Here is a 15,567-nt window from a genome sequence, read left to right as displayed (position 1 = left end):
GCCTACTGCCATTGCAGGGCGAGTGACCTTCGAACTCTGCATTGTTTTCTCGCCGCTCCTCAATTTTTTCCATCTTTTTTCACAGGCTATTGCGGCACTGCTGCTTCTGCTGCTGCGGCTGTCCGTCGTCCTGGCCGTTGTCCTTTTTAGCATAGCGAAAAAAATCTTCATAGCGATCTTAGCCGGAATCGAAGTGGATTAGGCCTGTTTATGGCCCACGCCCTCAATCCTCCATAAAACACTAAGCGCTTCAACTAATGCATCGCATTCCAGAATGTATCTGTATCTCGGCATCTGTACGCTTGCCTGTATATTGGTAAGTTTCTTTTTTTAATAGAGTCGGAATCGGAAAGATGGCGAAGAGCATGGCGTGTGAGTGAGGGGGCGACTCTCATTTCCATTCATCCCCATTGGCAGCTGGGAAAGTGGCATCCGCAGCCGCAGCCGGAACTGCTGCAGCTCCAAAAATATCCAATGGATGCCATCAATTAGCATACAATTAAAAACTGCTTAAATAGTTTCCTATATGGTCTGGCCGCAGATACCATATAGCCGCCGCAGATACAGATACGGGCCACACCAAGTGGTTACTGGCGGGGCGGGGGACACATCAAAGCGACGACAACATAATTGCTGCTTCACTTCACAGTTCTCGGGCACTTAGCGGCCGAGAGATACACATGAGAATCTTTCAGATGCATCTCATCGATCTTGAGTATCTTTTTTATGTCACTGCGGCAACGGCTGCGGCTTGTGGACTCTCGAACCCCTGGTGGCCTTTCGAGGGCTACTGGCGCCTGCTAATTGAGATTGCGACGATCCTTCGGGCATCCACTCTCGAGTTGCGGAAGTCCTGGCACTTCCTGGTCCTTGAGAGGGCCTTCTAATCTCAATCAGGATCTGTAACGGATATGCAGGATAAACGGGAGCAGGAAGACCTGCCCACTACCTGCCTGATCCTGCCTAGGAGTGATCCCCGCGAAAGTTCGAAGCTAATCCACAAATATTTTCAACTCTTTGAGTCTAATCTTCGGCTAATCACTTCCCTGAAATGCATAATTGTGCCAAGGATTCTGATGCGATCCTGGTTCCCAGAGGAGAGGAACGGGTACGAGAACCGCAGCCAAGTGGCAGCCGAGATTTGGCAAATCCTTCGGGCCAAACAATACCAGAGAATGGGCAACAAGTAGCGCGCGAATTAGCAATCCTATCATGCTTTTATGGCCAGGCCAACTCTTCTGCCCGTCAGAGGCCGTCCGGAGGAACCCGGAGGACCTCTGTCGCAGTCAACCCCTTTAGGGCGGTAATTCTTTAAAATGTTTGCATTAATTTCGAGGCGTAAACGGATTAGGGCGTGCTCGCTGGGTGTAACCCGCAGCAGAAACCGCCGAAAGGCCACTTGCCTCTGTACTCTGTACTGTGACCTGCACACCCTGCCCCGAACCCTGCCCTGTCTAATCCTTTCGCGAAGTCAGATGACTTCTGGACTGGGCCCGCCTCTAATCCTTTTGCTTGCCTGCCCACCTTGAGGCCCGAAAGGGGTCAAGGGATACAACGGCAAATAGGCTTAACTCTCCAAATAGGCGATTACACCAGATGATCCGCCGAAAGTCAATCTGGTTTTGGGCTTAATTGTCCTCCTAAAGCCAACTGACTCCTAACTCCCTACTCCCTACTCCCCACGCCCCTTCTGTTTATATTTGTTTGTTTTCGTTTGTTTTGAGAATTTCTGGCAATTAAGTTGCCCCGATATGACACACGGGGCGGGGGCGCATCAAATCCTTTAGCCATATCCTCTATACCATACCTGTCCAGCCAGTGTAGAATACCCCGACATCCCTCCGGGACTCGCAAAGGTCAACAGCAGCTTCGCATTCGCATTTTCTCCTTTTTTTTCGCCAAACAACTTTATTCATTGTTTTGTAGGTTTTCTTTGGGAAATCGCAAAGATTATGCGAGGATTATGGGTTGGTTGCGTGCAATTATGCGACATCCTGCAAGGATGCCAAAAACTTCCTGCTAAATCCTTTCAGCACCAGAAGAACCCCTTTGTGTCCGAAGGCCTTGGATGGTTTTTTTTTTATGCCTTTCGTTGCAGGCTCTTGCGTAAAATTTCATAACCCTACATGGCATGGCAATGGCAGTTCATCGGAAAGCGAATCCTTACGCTTATCCTTTTTACCTCTTGCCTCTATCCGTTGGCTAAAAAATGGACAGGACTTCCGCGTAACTGCCGCGCAAAAAAACGAAACGGCAAAAAAAGAATGTATCCCAGGTAGGATTGTAAGTTTCTGGCTAGCAGGGTCTGGTTATATAACGGGTTTATATAACCCGGAGAGCGTAAGGATATATGCGTAAGGATATTTCTTCTATTTTGATTTTTTCAACTCGAGTTAATTGCCCAGGCAGCAGCAATTGCCGGCAATTATAAAAACAGCGCAGATGGTTCCGGACTCCGGGACTCCGGAATCTCTATCTCTCAGCATCTCATATCCTCTCGGAGTTTTGGGGTTGCGTGGGTGGGCCTAGAAGGTTGGGGGGGGGGGGGGGGTCTTCAAGCCGAGTGATAAATGTGCGTGATTTGGAATGAATGCGCATCGATTAAAACCGCAGGGCAATCAATTTAGCGCCTTTTACGCCAAATTGGCTCGTACACAAACCAATTAATGTCAGCGGGTGAAGGCTGACACCCTCGCATCTAACCCCCGACCCTCATCCGTATTCCTCTACCTACACCAGTCACCCCGAAAACAATTACAACCAGTAAGGGGGCAGGGACGAGCCAGATTCCGCTCAATAAACCTTCAATAAAGCCTCGCCGTCTAATTGCTGTTAACTCGTCAAATAGGATGTTCCTACTTCGTCCTTTCAGTAAGTGTTTAACACATTGCCATTGAAGGTTATTTAATCTAGCACCTAAGCTAGTATTATATAGATTCTAGATCAAGAAAGTATATAAATTTTGACTCTTTAAAGTTTAAACTCTACTTATAAGACTTTCAATGCTTTTTAAAAACAAGACCTCTTTTTTCCATTAGAGATATGAGAGGGTAGACTCTAGAGTGGAGGACACTGAGCAGTAGAGGCGTGGCAGGAGGCTGGGGGCAGGTGGGCCGTAAGCGAGCTGTTTGCATCAAACACCGCAATAAATGAGTGCTCCATAATTGTGAGGCGGCTGCCTTTCCGGGCGAACGAGCGGCGGCCATCTTTATCATCGGCCCCCGCGCCATGCCCCCGCTCCCTTGGCAGCAAACTGGTTTTTCTCTCCCACACTTTCTCCGCGCAGACTCCATCCTAGCTGCTAGCTGATTGGCTGCTCTCCGCTGGCTGGAATGGAACCTGGACATCCCATCTTGGATGTAAGCGGCAGAGCTCCGGTTTTTTACAAGAGTGTATGTTTGTATAGCTCCCCCAGCTACTCCAGGCCAGGTGCAGGCCATTGACCAGGATGAGGGGTCTTTATAGAGACGGCTATATTATCACCAACGGCAATCACAGTGTGGACAAAATAATAAGGGTCTGGTCCGGGAATAGACTGAACTCTGGCAATATAAGGACCAAAGTAGTCACCTGCCTGGATGAGAAGTATGGGGCACTTTAATATCCGGCGGGAATCGGGTATATTCTTATACTTTAAGCACCGGAACTTGCAGAACTTGAAACTTCCAGAGACATTAAACTTCCGAAAAAGAGTACCCATTTATTTTGAAGCCACTAAGAAATCGTTATAAAAAATATAGAAAATTCGGTATAGATATAGAAACTTGATTTCTATATCTATATTTTCAAATCTGTTCCTCAAGATTCCCATCATTCCTCCCGTTTGTGGCGCCACTTCCATTTTTACCCACCCACGGCAAATAGTTTACAATCCTTGCCACAGAGGGCGCCTCAATGTGAACCGGTAATAGTGGGTTTTCGAAAATAATCGGAAGATTAACGACTACGCCCAAATATCCATGATAAATACATACATATATTTTATTCCGTTTTTTTTTTATTTATTTATTATATAAAATACTCGTACATAAAAAACTTCTTAATACGGCGTCTTTTTATGATTTTTCTTTCCCGCCTTAACCTTTAACTTTTCACTTCCACTGGCTTCTGACGAATCCTGTTCCGCCCAAACGGTGACAATGCCACTCTCGCCGCCTGTCACCAGCAGTCCCCGCTTGGCATCAAATACACTATCCCTCACGATCTGCTTGTTTCCCAGATAGTTGGCCAAGGGCTCCAATTTAGTTTTGGAGGTTACATTAAAGGATCGCAGGACCTCTCTGTAAAATAATTATAAGTAGGAGCTTCTTGAGAAAGGGCTAAGGCTGTATTAACTCACCCTTTGTTGAAATTTGTGCCCGCCAGAAGGAATAGGCCTCCATCCTCCTGGTTGTGGGCATTAATCGGAGTACAGTTGGAAGGATTCTTCCGCCTTATGGCAGCTGTGATGTACAATCTCTCCAACGAGAACACTTCATCGCCCTCCTGGCACTCGTACATCTTAAACTCGTGCTGATGCGTGATGCAGGAAACCATGTCCTTCTCGTAGACATTCCGGTGCCACTGGAGTCGCCCCACGCTGCTCTCCGTGTTGATGGTGTTCAGGAGAGCCTCGTCTTCATCGGACTCCTTTACATCGAACAAGTTGACCAATCCGTCAATGCTTCCGGTAACCAAAAGATCCGGATTGCGATCGTGAAACCGCAGTGAGGTAATGTCGTCCTCGTGACTTTCATTGTAGGCGCCCATGAAGCTGCGCTCGCGCACATCGAAGAACAGCAGGTGGACGTTACTCATGTGCTGCTCTGTGCCGCTGCAGACTATCCTTCCATTGGCATTCCGATCGAAGCAGGTTATCGACTTTGAAACCGGCAACTGGCCTTTGTCATTCTGTGTGTGGCGGAATCGCGCCTGCTCTCCCTTCACTCGCAGGTCGTATAGGAGCACATAACCGTTCGTACTGCCAACGAGTACGTTGTCCGGTCCCTCATCGAGGAACCTCACGCCACAGATGCTGGACTTCGAGTCCGAGGGCGGTAGGAAGCAGAACTTTTCAAGACGCCCACCTCCGTTCGCATCCAAGTTGAATATGTGCACGGCGGAGCTGGACAAGCCTGCCGCAATCCTGCTGAATCCCCTGTCTGCATCCAGGCAGAGGACATAGTCCCGTTGTAGTGAGACTCCCGATTCATCTTTGGGCCTAAAATTCCGGAACTCTCTGGCCAGTTGTTGGGCGCTACAGGTGTCGTCGTCCTCGATGTCTTCCTCATCCTCTGAGCTGGGCAGATCCGCGGACGCAGCCTCTGGGATATTGGAGGATCAGTTAAGAATCCAAGTCCAAGGTTTCCAACTCACCTTCGCAGTATTTGTTGAACCTTTCAGTCATCGCGAATCTAGAGATGAATGAAAATATCTGTAGGCCCTCTGCGGCTGCACGTGTGATAGAGATGGCACTTTGGCCATATATAAGGTTAGCTGTTTTACGGCTAGGGTATATTTCAAGCCAACTCTGTTGGGAGAACCATTCAAAAAACCCTTCCATAATTTTAATTTATAATTAATAACACAAAATATACTGTTTAATATCGCAATGTAGTTTAATTCCTTTATACAAAAAGTGAATTTCACAAGAAGCCAATCCGAATACAAGTATTCAGATTGTTAGCCATAATTTAAATTGTTTCATAGTAATGTACCTAAATATTCCATTGCCGGTTGGATTTGCGTGTTCGAAATTGTTCGTTGAGGTTTCCTGATTGCCTGACTTGACTCTGGATGTGTTCAGTAAGGTTATGTATACATATATAGTTCAATATACATATTTATAAAGGTTCTTCTACTATATATTCAACAAAGGATTCAAATTCCTGCTCAGCATCATCTCTAACAAGAACTCTTCAACAAGCAACTATGTGTTCAATAATTAGATACATGCGGGGGTAAAACGTAGGTTAATCTTATTCACATAAAGTCGTCGTAGTCGTCGGTGAAGTCATTGCCATACTTTTGATAACCATCAATGTCCTGCAAAAGCATAAAGTCAGGTTATATTACTAGAAACTGTATGAAAATCCTTTCGAAACTCACATCGTTTTCTGTACGCAGTGTCGCCTTGCCCTTGCCCTTGCCAGCGGGTTTCTTGGCATTCGCCTTCTCCATTTTGAGCTTTTCAGAGTGGAGAGTCTCCACGTTAATCTTGACCTTCTTGATGTCAGTGGCACTCACTTGATAGGAAGATCGAATCAGATTAGCATGAAACGGTTAGGCAGATGAGATTAGACACTCACAATTCACGCAGAGACCTCGCACCAGATCCTCAACAAACTGGGGAAAGTGCGGTGACTCCTTATACTGGCCGATCTTCCAGCTGAGGGCTGCTCCGAACTCCTTGAACTCCTCTTTGCTTTCCGGATTGAAGGCATCCAGGCCACCACTGCCTGTACTCGTTACCCCGAATGCGTCCAGGGCGTGTTTCAGGTCAGATTCCTCCTGTATTTTCTGGAGGCGCAGCTTCTCGGCCAGCTTCTCCTCGGGCGTGAGGTTGGCCAATCGTTTCGCCTCTTCCTCCTCTTCGAGCCTCTGCATGTGAATGGAAATAAGTATGTAATCTTTTAGGTAGGATTCCTCAAGCTTACCGCTTGTTCCTCCAATTTGGCTTTCAGCGCCTTGTTTGGCTTTGTTTTGGCTGGCACATCTGCTTTTGTGGGCTTCTCTTCGTCCTTCTTCTCCTCCTCGTCCTCCCAGCTCTCCTGCGGATTCCAAACAAACCAAAATTAGAGAAAAAGTAAAAGTGAACACGTGTACAATGCATAAACAAAGGGGAAAGTAAGCCACCAGAAAACAAGTTTCTTGACTGGAATCCGTCTTATCGTTATGAGTTGTGGTACCCACCTTGACGTCCTCGTCATCGTCCTCTCCCTCCCACTTGTTTATGTTATTGGTGGCATTCGGCCGTATAACTACTTCGCTGTCCGCTGCGGATTCTGCCACATCACGAAATGGTCATGAAATAAACGTTTCGAATACGGTTAGAAATGGCTAAAAATACCACCAAGGTTGATGGCATGGCGACCACGTTTATTGTCCGCCACAGATGACGCATCGGATCGTCCTCGCCACTCACCCCAATCATCGGCCATAGCTGCAAGTTTGTTGGTATCTGTATCTGTTAGTGTTGTGCTTTGTAGTTTGACCAGCAATTTGTGCTTTTCCACGCAATTTGGTGATTTTTCCAAATCAAAATCTACACGAGCCGATTTCCATTAGACTAGGGATGGAGGTTTTACAATGACTTCCAGCCCTGGAAGTCTGGGCGATGTGACCAGATTGTCATAAACGGGGCAGGCACAATCGGTATAAAACGCGGTAGGCACACTCTGCTTCATATGCCACATCAAATTTCATTTCAAACAAAAATATATACAATGTCATACAAATTAAGAGTAAATCTTTGAAAGCCACATCGACATCGTTGTGTGCCCCACCAGCATATCGGCCACCCAGCCTCGTTGCCAGCAAGCCTTAGCTCCGTCCAAACATTTCAAACACAGACCGCTCATCCAAGGAGTTGGGATACGTGTCGTTGATCGGAGGTTGATACGAGCGCAACACAATGGCCCATCCCGTTGGGAATATGTCCGGAAACATGCAGGGACAACCTCCTTCGGGTGGCCGATTACCGATGGGTCTGCAAAGGTGGGTGTCAGTCTAATATCACAGATTCTTTTTTTAATCCAGTTGTGTATCCCATGCAGCTTGCCCTCCCTGTCCAACTTGCCGTCTCCGATGGAGGTGATCCAATTGGTGCGAAACTCGCTGCGGCCATGGAGCGTCTTCTTCAACATTAACAACTTTAAGTCGGCCGTCAGCATGCAGCGCCTGAACAACCGGGTCCTGCGAAACTTGTCCTACTTCCAGTCAAACTACGTCTTCATATTCTTTGTGCTGATGATCTACTGCCTGTAAGTAGATGGTCTAGTCTTGAGTCTTTCCAAATGGCATCTAATCCTTCTTTTTAATCGCTTTTAGCATCACAGCGCCGCTTATCTTGCTGGTTATTATCGCCGCCGCGATTGGTTGCCATAAGCTGCGTTCGCGCAACACCAACTACACCATTATGGGCCAGACGCTGACGCCCAGTCAGCAGATCATAGCCCTTAATCTGGCTACGGCGCCAATTCTCTTTCTGGTGGGTGCCGGTTCGGTGCTGTTTTGGACGTTGGGAGCCTCCTGCTTTGTCATATTCATGCACGCGATCTTTTACAACATCGATGCCATTGTGACGGAAGAGAATGAAGGATTCCTGGCGGAGGTTGTGTGACAATCTCAAGGTCGATCAGAATCTCAAAGATCTTGAAGCGATTTTGACAATCGAAAGCAAGATGGGGGCAGAGGTATTCGCCAAATGGGGCCTTATTAGTCAATAACATTTGCAATATCAGATTACACACATAATTATAACGAATTTTAGTTTAGATCTAACAAGCTCTGACATTGAATAAAAAAATCAAAGGGATGTGAAAAATGCATTAGACTATATTCCGTTTTCAATCTGAAGGCCCAATCCCCGCATTTGACAATACATATTTGGCATAAAAGTAATTTAAGTAGCTTTAAATTAGAATAATACACAAGAATCATCACACAATTAAAGAGAGGCCGGCTGGATTCAGCTGCTCTGCCCAATCGTCAAGAGAGTACACAATAAAAAACATTGTAAAAGTATAAAAGTAATGTCCTGACTCGAGCAGGACTTAACTTAGTCAGTAGTTCAGTGAGGTACGGGTAGTTTGAGCTAGGAATGCTTCAATAGCTTGCGTAAGTCTTGGTCCAAATCCCATTCTAGGCAAACTGGGCGCTCGCCAACGTTGTCGTTTCTTGTTCCTCGTCGCTAGCCTGGGTGTCTAGCTTCTCGAATCCGTTACGATCCCGGTCGAGCAGTCCTCCGAGCTTAAAGCCGTCACTCTTTTCCCATGCATGGCGTCGACTCCTACCGCCAAACGGATTGCAACCTAGGAGTACAACACGAAGCTATGATTAGTTTAAAAGATTCGGGTATAAACGTCACATTCACGACATGTACAAGTCCTTTAGAAAGTTCATGCAATGACCTGCGGAACAAAACAGGAAACGAAATCAGAATAATTTAAATATAATTAAAGACAAACGTAAAATGTTCTAAAGATACAATATTTTAATTGAATACAAAGCACATTTTAATTTAGTTACAAATCATACAGTATGTACACGGAATGCGACTTACAAAAAATATGGAATGTGGACGGAAAGAGATTCGAGAGTCAACTTAAAAATAAACCATACAAAATATAATTATGCGTACAGGTGCTACTGCAAAAAATACATGTATATGTGAACGCAACACAACACAGGAAATGAGTGATCGAATAATGGTTTTCTCAGGATTAGCACAGGCTCTGGTTGGATGCAGTCAACTGCCGGTAGACCAGATCGGTGGGCGGCGCAGATGTGACCGCCTGATTACCTCGTTTCCGGCGCTGGGCGAAGAACAGTGCCAGTGCGAAGGTGGATCCGGCGAAGATCAGCATGAGCGAAGACACCAGAATGGCCTTTCCGCTGGGATGGTGCCCCGTGTGTGGCGTTGATGCATCCAATGCACTGGACTCGCTGAGATCGGTAGTTATGCTGCTAGAGTGCTTGGTGGCCGACAAAGACATGGGCTTCGCCAGGGACTTGTGCACGAATTTGTGAATGCGAGCAGGATTCAGCTCAGCCACGTAGATTTCTTTTCCGTCGGTAGTGACGGCGACGTCGTGCGGATTTTGGAACTCCATGTTGTTTGGTCCAAACTTGGACACCACCTGTTTGCTGCCCATGCTGAGGACGAAGCCATGAACTTCATTGTAGTGCTCAGGATGGATTCCTAGTTCGGCGGTGGGTCCATTGACGATGACAAGTTGGCCTCCTATAAATCGGAACATGATTAAATATAGAACTAGAATGCGAGGCCAAAAGTAAGATATTACCTTCTGCTGGAGTGTACGCCATGCTGAAGAGACGGTCGCCAATCAGTGGGTTGTGATACTGCGAGTGGAATTTTCCATTGGTGGAGTAGAAACACTGAACCCGCCCGTTCTCCCGATCAGCGGCACACAGCAGCTGCTGCTCCGGCACCAGGGTGAGGGCATGTGGAATGGCGAAATAGTTTTGCGGCGCAACATCATAGGAAACACCAGCGAACGAGTTCTGACCCCAGGTGAGGATCAGCTCACCTGCCCGCGAGTACTTCAGTATGCGGGCATTGCAGTAACCATCTGCCACGAAAAAGTCACCATTTTCCAGGACTGCTACGGATGTGGGCTTGCAGAACTTCTTGCCTATGCCGGGCTGGAAGGTGACGCCAAGGGTGAGCAGTGGCTTACCGCCTGCACCGCGGGGTGGAAACTTGAACACCTGATGCATGGCCACGTCCGTTACCCAAACGTTGTCCTCAGGATCCACAGTCAGGCCGTGAGGCATGTAAAAGCTGAAGTGGATTAAAATGCAGATTTGGAGTTTTAAAGATCATATCGGAGAAGGGCTTTTAGTTCATCTAATTGCCATTCAGACACTAAGAATAAACAGTGCAAGTTTCTTATGAATAAATATTAGCCAATAAAATAATCGTGTCAAATGTCGCTAAACAAATAAACACAACTGCGACTTGGTTGCTTATTGTAGACTTTGAAGTTCTTAAGAAAACAAATGGCTTACAAGTTCTTGCCCCAATCGTATTGAAGCTTTCCTGTTTCTGGTTCCAGTCCAAGGATGGTGCTTTCCCTGATGGGACCACGAAACTTCTCCATGTACTGGTTCCTGTTGTCGAATGTTTCCTGTCCCCAGATACGGTCCACTCTGTGGAAAATGACAACGTTTCCAGCCTTGTCGAAGCTTACGGCTGTCACAGCTCCCAGTTTCACTTCATTTGCCGGCCAGGCATTCTGGTAGACATACGCTGGAAAGGCATTAATATAGTATTACAGCTCAGTTTAGTTTAAGATGGAAACTCACTTGTATTTAGTTTGGCTAGTTCAGTCTTAACGTCGGGAATGGCCTGCTTGGGCGGCTGGGGCCAATTGACCGGGGTGGCGCCCGCTCCCTTTAGCATCTGCTGCATGCTGTTGCTGTTTACGTTGTCGTTGGCATTCTGTAGATAACGCACCGAACTTTGAGTCTGGAAAAAAGATTGCAAAAATTATATTAGCCAGGCATACATAGATGAAAATCTGCCACGGAGCACCGAACACACACACAAGAGGCCAACAGACCTTCTCTGCAAAATCAATACAAAAACTTGATTTCGGCTTGGAATATGAGGAAGTCAATTTTTAATGCAAATTGCCTCCACGTAGTACGTCTTCCAGGCATCCAGATGGATGCCAAATTTGAAAGGTGTCTTACCTGTGACGCCGCTGGCTGTGCCTCCAGGAGGAAGAAAACGAGGAGGAGCAAGCAACAGGAGATTCCCAGGGCAGCGGGGTCCTTGCTTTTGGTCTTGGTGGAAAACATCGTCGTACGAGCTCTATGGAATGCTTGTTCGGCTGCAATTGAATAAACAAACATATCGGTCTGGCCGAGAGCTACGATTTATGACGCGACGACTGGCTGTTGAATGATATGTGCTCAGGGTCGTAGATGTTTGACTTTCCAAGGGGTCGAAATAAATTTTAGTTCGATTTCTTTTTAAAAGTATTTTTGAAGCAAGTGTTTTCTTAAGTAATAAATAAAGCTTTAAATATATTTATTTCTTGATTCTAGAGGTAATTATATTTATTACTTTGTCTACGCCTCTGGCTGCACAGCTGAGCGGCACGCGTTAGTACATTTTCGAGTCAGACTTCAGACGTTTTTGTTTACTTCCCGAATTCACGAATTGTAAACATGTCGCAAACAGAGCTTGACAAAAGCATCGAAGTAATTACCAAAACAGAGGAGTTGGCGGACAAGATCTTGGCCAACAAGCATGAGTTGACGGTCATGGATAAAAGGCGCCAGGAAACGAGGGAGGCCCTGCGTCTTATGGAAAAGTCCCAGGAAGAAAAGGTCTGGATAACAATTGGGTCCATGTTGGTTAAGATGCAAAAAGTAAAGGCATTAGAGCTCCTAAAGAAAGGTAAGCACGTTCCCCTTGGTTTTGAATTCCACTAACTTTCATATATTTCAGATCAGCAGCAGGTTGAGCAGCAAATCAGTATGATATACTCGGACCAAAAAGTGCTCGTCAACAAACACCGTGACATAGAGTTCAAGTCACCCTTTTCTGGCACGCACCTGAAGCCACTTGATCGAAAGGAGTTTGATGCCCTAAAAGCTAATCTTCCACTACTGTAGAATGTTTAAATATCATTAGGCATTATTGTTTTTAAACCATTGTTTTTCTTGGCGGGCAGTGTGACCAAAATAGTTTGACGGGGTAAAATTCCAGACAATCCATATGGAACCTATCGATACATCGATATGATTAGTACGTTGACAACACTGGTCCGTGCCCGTTCGTTTGTCTCGTTGTCCCATTAAACAGACTTCCAATCAGACATAACTTATTTCGAAACCCAGACTCTGACTGAATCGGGAATTATTGGAAAATCTCGAGATCGCTGAAGATTTTCACATGTGGCGAAAACGTGCGCTAACATCGGTTGCGTGATTGTGTGTGGTGAGTTCTCTTCTCCCACTGGCCCCTCCCCCACCAGCCCCATCGCGCTCCCCGCGCAAAAGTAAAGTTTAGTGCAAATAAATTGCCTTTGCTTATCTCGGGGCGCGTTCGCGTCATGAAAGTGTGTGTGCCGCGTGTGCGAGAGTGTTGTTAATTAATTAACAAAAGTCGCTCCTGTTTAGCGAACAATAACAACACAAATTCGAGAAATTTGAAAACCAAAAATTTCGAGGGGAAAATAACCGCCAAATTGCATAGTGCATATGGGCCACTTGGGGCGCCCACTCTTCGACCGCCCACCGCTTGCAGTCTGAAGCCAAAGCCAGAAAACGAAAGTTCTTTTCTAAAAGTAACAACAACAAGTGCGCAGAGCGCCACAAAAAGCCAAGAGCGAGCGAGAGAGGCTCTCGGAGACGGAGACTTGGCCTTGAACTTGTGCGCGGTAAGTTGAATTCAGCCATTCTGTTTTCCTTTAGCTTTTCGCTGCAACATCGATTGATGCAACTTTTGGTTAGTTTGTTGCAAGGGAAAACCGCTCATTGAATTGTTGGTTAAATAAGCTAGGTTTTTTTTTGTCGTTATACCTTCTTCCGGCCCTCTAGGGGTTAAACCACAGAGAACCTAGAAAAACCCATCTAAATAGCTTTTATTAATTTATTCTAATTGTTTATATTCATGTAACTCTAATTACACATTACGTTTTAAGAACTTAATATATTAAATCACGCTCATGTATTTATCATCTTGGGGTTCCCCTTAATGTCCTTCTAAGCCCACCATCACTAGTCCGACTAGAGGAAAGTAGTCATGTTTTATGCCGTAATACACTTGCTTAATAATCTTACAAGCCACGGCACAACAAACGAAAGGCAAATAAATACAAAACAAACAAGTTTTTTTTTGAAGAAAACAAAAAAATTTAGAAATTCTGTTTATGTTTGTGTGTGTGTCCAGTAAGCTTAACCATAAGCTTTAATATAATTTGTAAAAATATGTGAATTAATGTTGAGGTGGAAAAAACAAGTTTCCAACTATTTGATTGATTTTTAGTTATTTTTTTGTGGGGTAGGAAGTCTTGGGGACTGACTCAGCCAATTGGAACGCAGCTATTGGCGAAGAAATGCATTTCAGTTTCGAAAACTATGCAGAACTGTTTTCGAACCAAGTTGATAAGAGCAAATTGGTAAAATGGCGATTGGGGCTTGCCGGTATAAGTCCTGCAGATTGAAAATTCACTTCTACGGTTGAGGAATTTTCGTTTTAGTTAAAATATTACCGGCCAAGCCTGATTAATTATGGCTTGTCGCTCCGTTGTCGTTTAAAATGCTCAACTAGACTCGGTTGCTTGTTGTCTAGTGTGTGTGTGTGTGTGAGCTTGGGAGTGTGCCTCTTTATTGGTGTGAGTGTCCAGTCGAGTCCGGTTTGGGGCCGTTTGGCAGTTGCAAGTGCAGCGCTGCGCTTGTTTCTTCCCTATAACAGGGTATTACGCATACGACATGGTGGCTACTTAATATGTATCTCACAGATACCTTATTATACTGACAGGGTACTACCGTGTTCGGTGGGGCTACAGCGATCCTTGCTGGTTCCGCCTTACTGGATTGAAAATTGCATTTTTGAAATTTCAAACACGTTGCAGGCACCAGGTAGCAACAATGGTGGCAGCTATGCAGTTGCATTGTACTTGTGACTTGCCTCCCCATCTACTCCTTTTTTTTTTTTTGCGCCAAAGACGAGATCGAAAATTTTCCATACATCTGTTTTCGTGCCACCACCCCGGGAGGAGGCGCTCTTTCTTGGCACAATCGTTTGTTTGCCTAATTGTTAAATAATATTAAATGAATTTGCTTTAAATCAGACAGCTGATTCGTCGGCTGACCGGAGAGCGAGCGCTGGGGCGGAGAGGGAGCGGGAGAGAGGCGCGCAGAGTGAGCAAACAAACATATTTGACAGAATCGCTGGCGGATTTTATTTATCCCCACCGGGGGGAGGGGAGGGTTGGGGCGTACGGTGGGTTCTATCAATTTCTGCGCCGCAGTTTACACATGCGTCACACCCACACAATCGCAGGAAGAGTACAATTTTTTTAAGAAATTCAATAATAAAACGCAAAATATGATAATCATGCTAAAAAGAGGAAAGCTCAATTCACCACGGGCTTTTTATCAAAGAGAGGGTCACCAGTCGCCAGTCGGCGGTCGAGAGAGAGCTGGCGCGTGTTTCTGACACACAGACACACAATAGTGAATTGAGTTAGGAACTGGTCAACTCTTTGTTGCCACCCATTCGGCTCCACCCACCCCCTGCCGCCAGCCCACTCACTCAGCTGGGCCACTTGTTGATGAGAGCTTCTCAGCAGTGAGCCGAGAGCGCGCTCGAAACTCACCACGCTTGGGGGAATCGATTGTCGTGAGCAAAAGAGCAAAACAACAAACAACAAGTCTCTCCGCCCTTTTTTTCGCCCTATCGAGGGGGCGGGTGGAGGGTAGAACGAACGAGCTCCCGTTCTGGGACCTCTCTCTCTGTTGCTTTTTAGTGCCTTCTGGCCGCCCCCTTCCTTGGTGCTTTGTAAAACTTATCAAGGTCGTTGGTTGGCTTGGCGTCGCCTCTTTTTTTTTTTCTTTCGTTTTCCTGCTACAAGCGGGTTTTTCTACTTGTCCGTACCGCACTGCCCCGCCCCCCTCCCGATGCTCCACCGGCCGGACACGTTCTCTGCAGGCTTACCAACATCCTTTGGCGAAAAAAAAAAAAAAATTCTTTTGCTTTTATGTTATTGGGTTTCTGCTGCCTTTTGCTGTTCGCATGCTTCTGCCTTGTTATTAGTTATTGTGCTTGTCCATGAAGTGCACTTTAAGAAAATATTTAAATATTAAATAATATATATTGTACATCTT

At 45.9% G+C, this 15,567-nt stretch overlaps 6 protein-coding genes across 15 annotated transcripts in view; 3 read left to right on the top strand and 3 right to left on the bottom strand.

Moving 5' to 3' along the window:
- Positions 1-4,000: 4,000 nt before the first annotated feature.
- On the bottom strand, positions 4,001-5,501 carry LOC108125097 (WD repeat-containing protein 89). Its single transcript, XM_017241130.3, has 3 exons — positions 5,356-5,501; positions 4,340-5,303; positions 4,001-4,280 (listed from the first exon to the last, which is right to left on the bottom strand). Exons 1-3 carry the CDS (start codon positions 5,384-5,386, stop codon positions 4,040-4,042), a joined length of 1,236 nt encoding a protein of 411 aa, XP_017096619.2. The 5' UTR covers positions 5,387-5,501; the 3' UTR covers positions 4,001-4,039.
- A 72-nt stretch (positions 5,502-5,573) lies between these two features.
- eIF3j (eukaryotic translation initiation factor 3 subunit j) lies at positions 5,574-7,283 on the bottom strand. The gene is made up of 6 exons (XM_017241131.3): positions 7,124-7,283; positions 6,892-6,983; positions 6,636-6,749; positions 6,288-6,579; positions 6,088-6,224; positions 5,574-6,024 (listed from the first exon to the last, which is right to left on the bottom strand). Exons 1-6 carry the CDS (start codon positions 7,137-7,139, stop codon positions 5,962-5,964), a joined length of 714 nt encoding a protein of 237 aa, XP_017096620.1. The 5' UTR covers positions 7,140-7,283; the 3' UTR covers positions 5,574-5,961.
- On the bottom strand, positions 7,167-11,652 carry Pal1 (Peptidyl-alpha-hydroxyglycine-alpha-amidating lyase 1). The gene is made up of 6 exons (XM_017241120.3): positions 11,419-11,652; positions 11,029-11,191; positions 10,732-10,972; positions 10,005-10,504; positions 9,503-9,943; positions 7,167-9,011 (listed from the first exon to the last, which is right to left on the bottom strand). Exons 1-6 carry the CDS (start codon positions 11,578-11,580, stop codon positions 8,842-8,844), a joined length of 1,677 nt encoding a protein of 558 aa, XP_017096609.2. The 5' UTR covers positions 11,581-11,652; the 3' UTR covers positions 7,167-8,841.
- On the top strand, positions 7,378-8,536 carry LOC108125099 (prenylated Rab acceptor protein 1). The gene is made up of 3 exons (XM_017241132.3): positions 7,378-7,695; positions 7,755-7,961; positions 8,029-8,536. The coding sequence occupies exons 1-3, from the start codon at positions 7,613-7,615 to the stop codon at positions 8,318-8,320; spliced, it is 582 nt and encodes a 193-aa protein (XP_017096621.1). The 5' UTR covers positions 7,378-7,612; the 3' UTR covers positions 8,321-8,536.
- Positions 11,653-11,817: 165 nt separating the features above from the next.
- Positions 11,818-12,384, top strand: Pdrg1 (Pdrg1 prefoldin-like subunit). Its single transcript, XM_017241134.3, has 2 exons — positions 11,818-12,130; positions 12,182-12,384. The coding sequence occupies exons 1-2, from the start codon at positions 11,899-11,901 to the stop codon at positions 12,346-12,348; spliced, it is 399 nt and encodes a 132-aa protein (XP_017096623.2). The 5' UTR covers positions 11,818-11,898; the 3' UTR covers positions 12,349-12,384.
- Positions 12,385-12,496: 112 nt separating this feature from the next.
- Positions 12,497-15,567, top strand: part of Mef2 (myocyte enhancer factor 2) — a 31,966-nt gene continuing 28,895 nt past the window's right edge. For 3 of the 10 annotated variants that reach the window (XM_070278265.1, XM_070278264.1, XM_070278256.1), the window contains exon 1: positions 12,499-13,115. The gene's annotated coding sequence lies outside the window, so the exon portion shown is untranslated. Of the gene's footprint in view, positions 13,116-15,567 lie in introns of all 10 variants that reach the window. The other 7 variants (XM_070278261.1, XM_070278259.1, XM_070278258.1 and 4 more) reach the window with 4 other exon arrangements.

This window comes from Drosophila bipectinata, chromosome 2R (assembly GCF_030179905.1).
Source record: "Drosophila bipectinata strain 14024-0381.07 chromosome 2R, DbipHiC1v2, whole genome shotgun sequence".
Lineage (NCBI taxonomy): Eukaryota > Metazoa > Arthropoda > Insecta > Diptera > Drosophilidae > Drosophila > Drosophila bipectinata.
The sequence above is the reverse complement of the archived record's forward strand: the minus strand, read 5'-3'. Positions and strand labels throughout refer to the sequence as shown.

What these genes read in the sequence shown, in the direction of transcription:
- LOC108125097 (XM_017241130.3), bottom strand. Translation starts at nt 5,386, where the DNA reads ATGACTGAAAGGTTCAACAAATACTGCGAAG. An exon ending in GTTCAACAAATACTGCGAAG is followed by an intron (nt 5,304 to 5,355) that starts GTGAGTTGGAAA and finishes CCAATATCCCAG; the next exon opens with AGGCTGCGTCCGCGGATCTG. An exon ending in GGCACAAATTTCAACAAAGG is followed by an intron (nt 4,281 to 4,339) that starts GTGAGTTAATAC and finishes ATTATTTTACAG; the next exon opens with AGAGGTCCTGCGATCCTTTA.
- eIF3j (XM_017241131.3), bottom strand. An exon ending in ACGATGACGAGGACGTCAAG is followed by an intron (nt 6,750 to 6,891) that starts GTGGGTACCACA and finishes TGGAATCCGCAG; the next exon opens with GAGAGCTGGGAGGACGAGGA. An exon ending in GCGAGGTCTCTGCGTGAATT is followed by an intron (nt 6,225 to 6,287) that starts GTGAGTGTCTAA and finishes CTTCCTATCAAG; the next exon opens with TGAGTGCCACTGACATCAAG.
- LOC108125099 (XM_017241132.3), top strand. Translation starts at nt 7,613, where the DNA reads ATGGCCCATCCCGTTGGGAATATGTCCGGAAACATGCAGGGACAACCT. An exon ending in TTACCGATGGGTCTGCAAAG is followed by an intron (nt 7,696 to 7,754) that starts GTGGGTGTCAGT and finishes TATCCCATGCAG; the next exon opens with CTTGCCCTCCCTGTCCAACT. An exon ending in GTGCTGATGATCTACTGCCT is followed by an intron (nt 7,962 to 8,028) that starts GTAAGTAGATGG and finishes AATCGCTTTTAG; the next exon opens with CATCACAGCGCCGCTTATCT.
- Pal1 (XM_017241120.3), bottom strand. Translation starts at nt 11,580, where the DNA reads ATGTTTGTTTATTCAATTGCAGCCGAACAAGCATTCCATAGAGCTCGT. An exon ending in CACAGCCAGCGGCGTCACAG is followed by an intron (nt 11,192 to 11,418) that starts GTAAGACACCTT and finishes TCTTTTTTCCAG; the next exon opens with ACTCAAAGTTCGGTGCGTTA. An exon ending in GGCGTACACTCCAGCAGAAG is followed by an intron (nt 9,944 to 10,004) that starts GTAATATCTTAC and finishes TCCGATTTATAG; the next exon opens with GAGGCCAACTTGTCATCGTC.
- Pdrg1 (XM_017241134.3), top strand. Translation starts at nt 11,899, where the DNA reads ATGTCGCAAACAGAGCTTGACAAAAGCATCGAAGTAATTACCAAAACA. An exon ending in ATTAGAGCTCCTAAAGAAAG is followed by an intron (nt 12,131 to 12,181) that starts GTAAGCACGTTC and finishes CATATATTTCAG; the next exon opens with ATCAGCAGCAGGTTGAGCAG.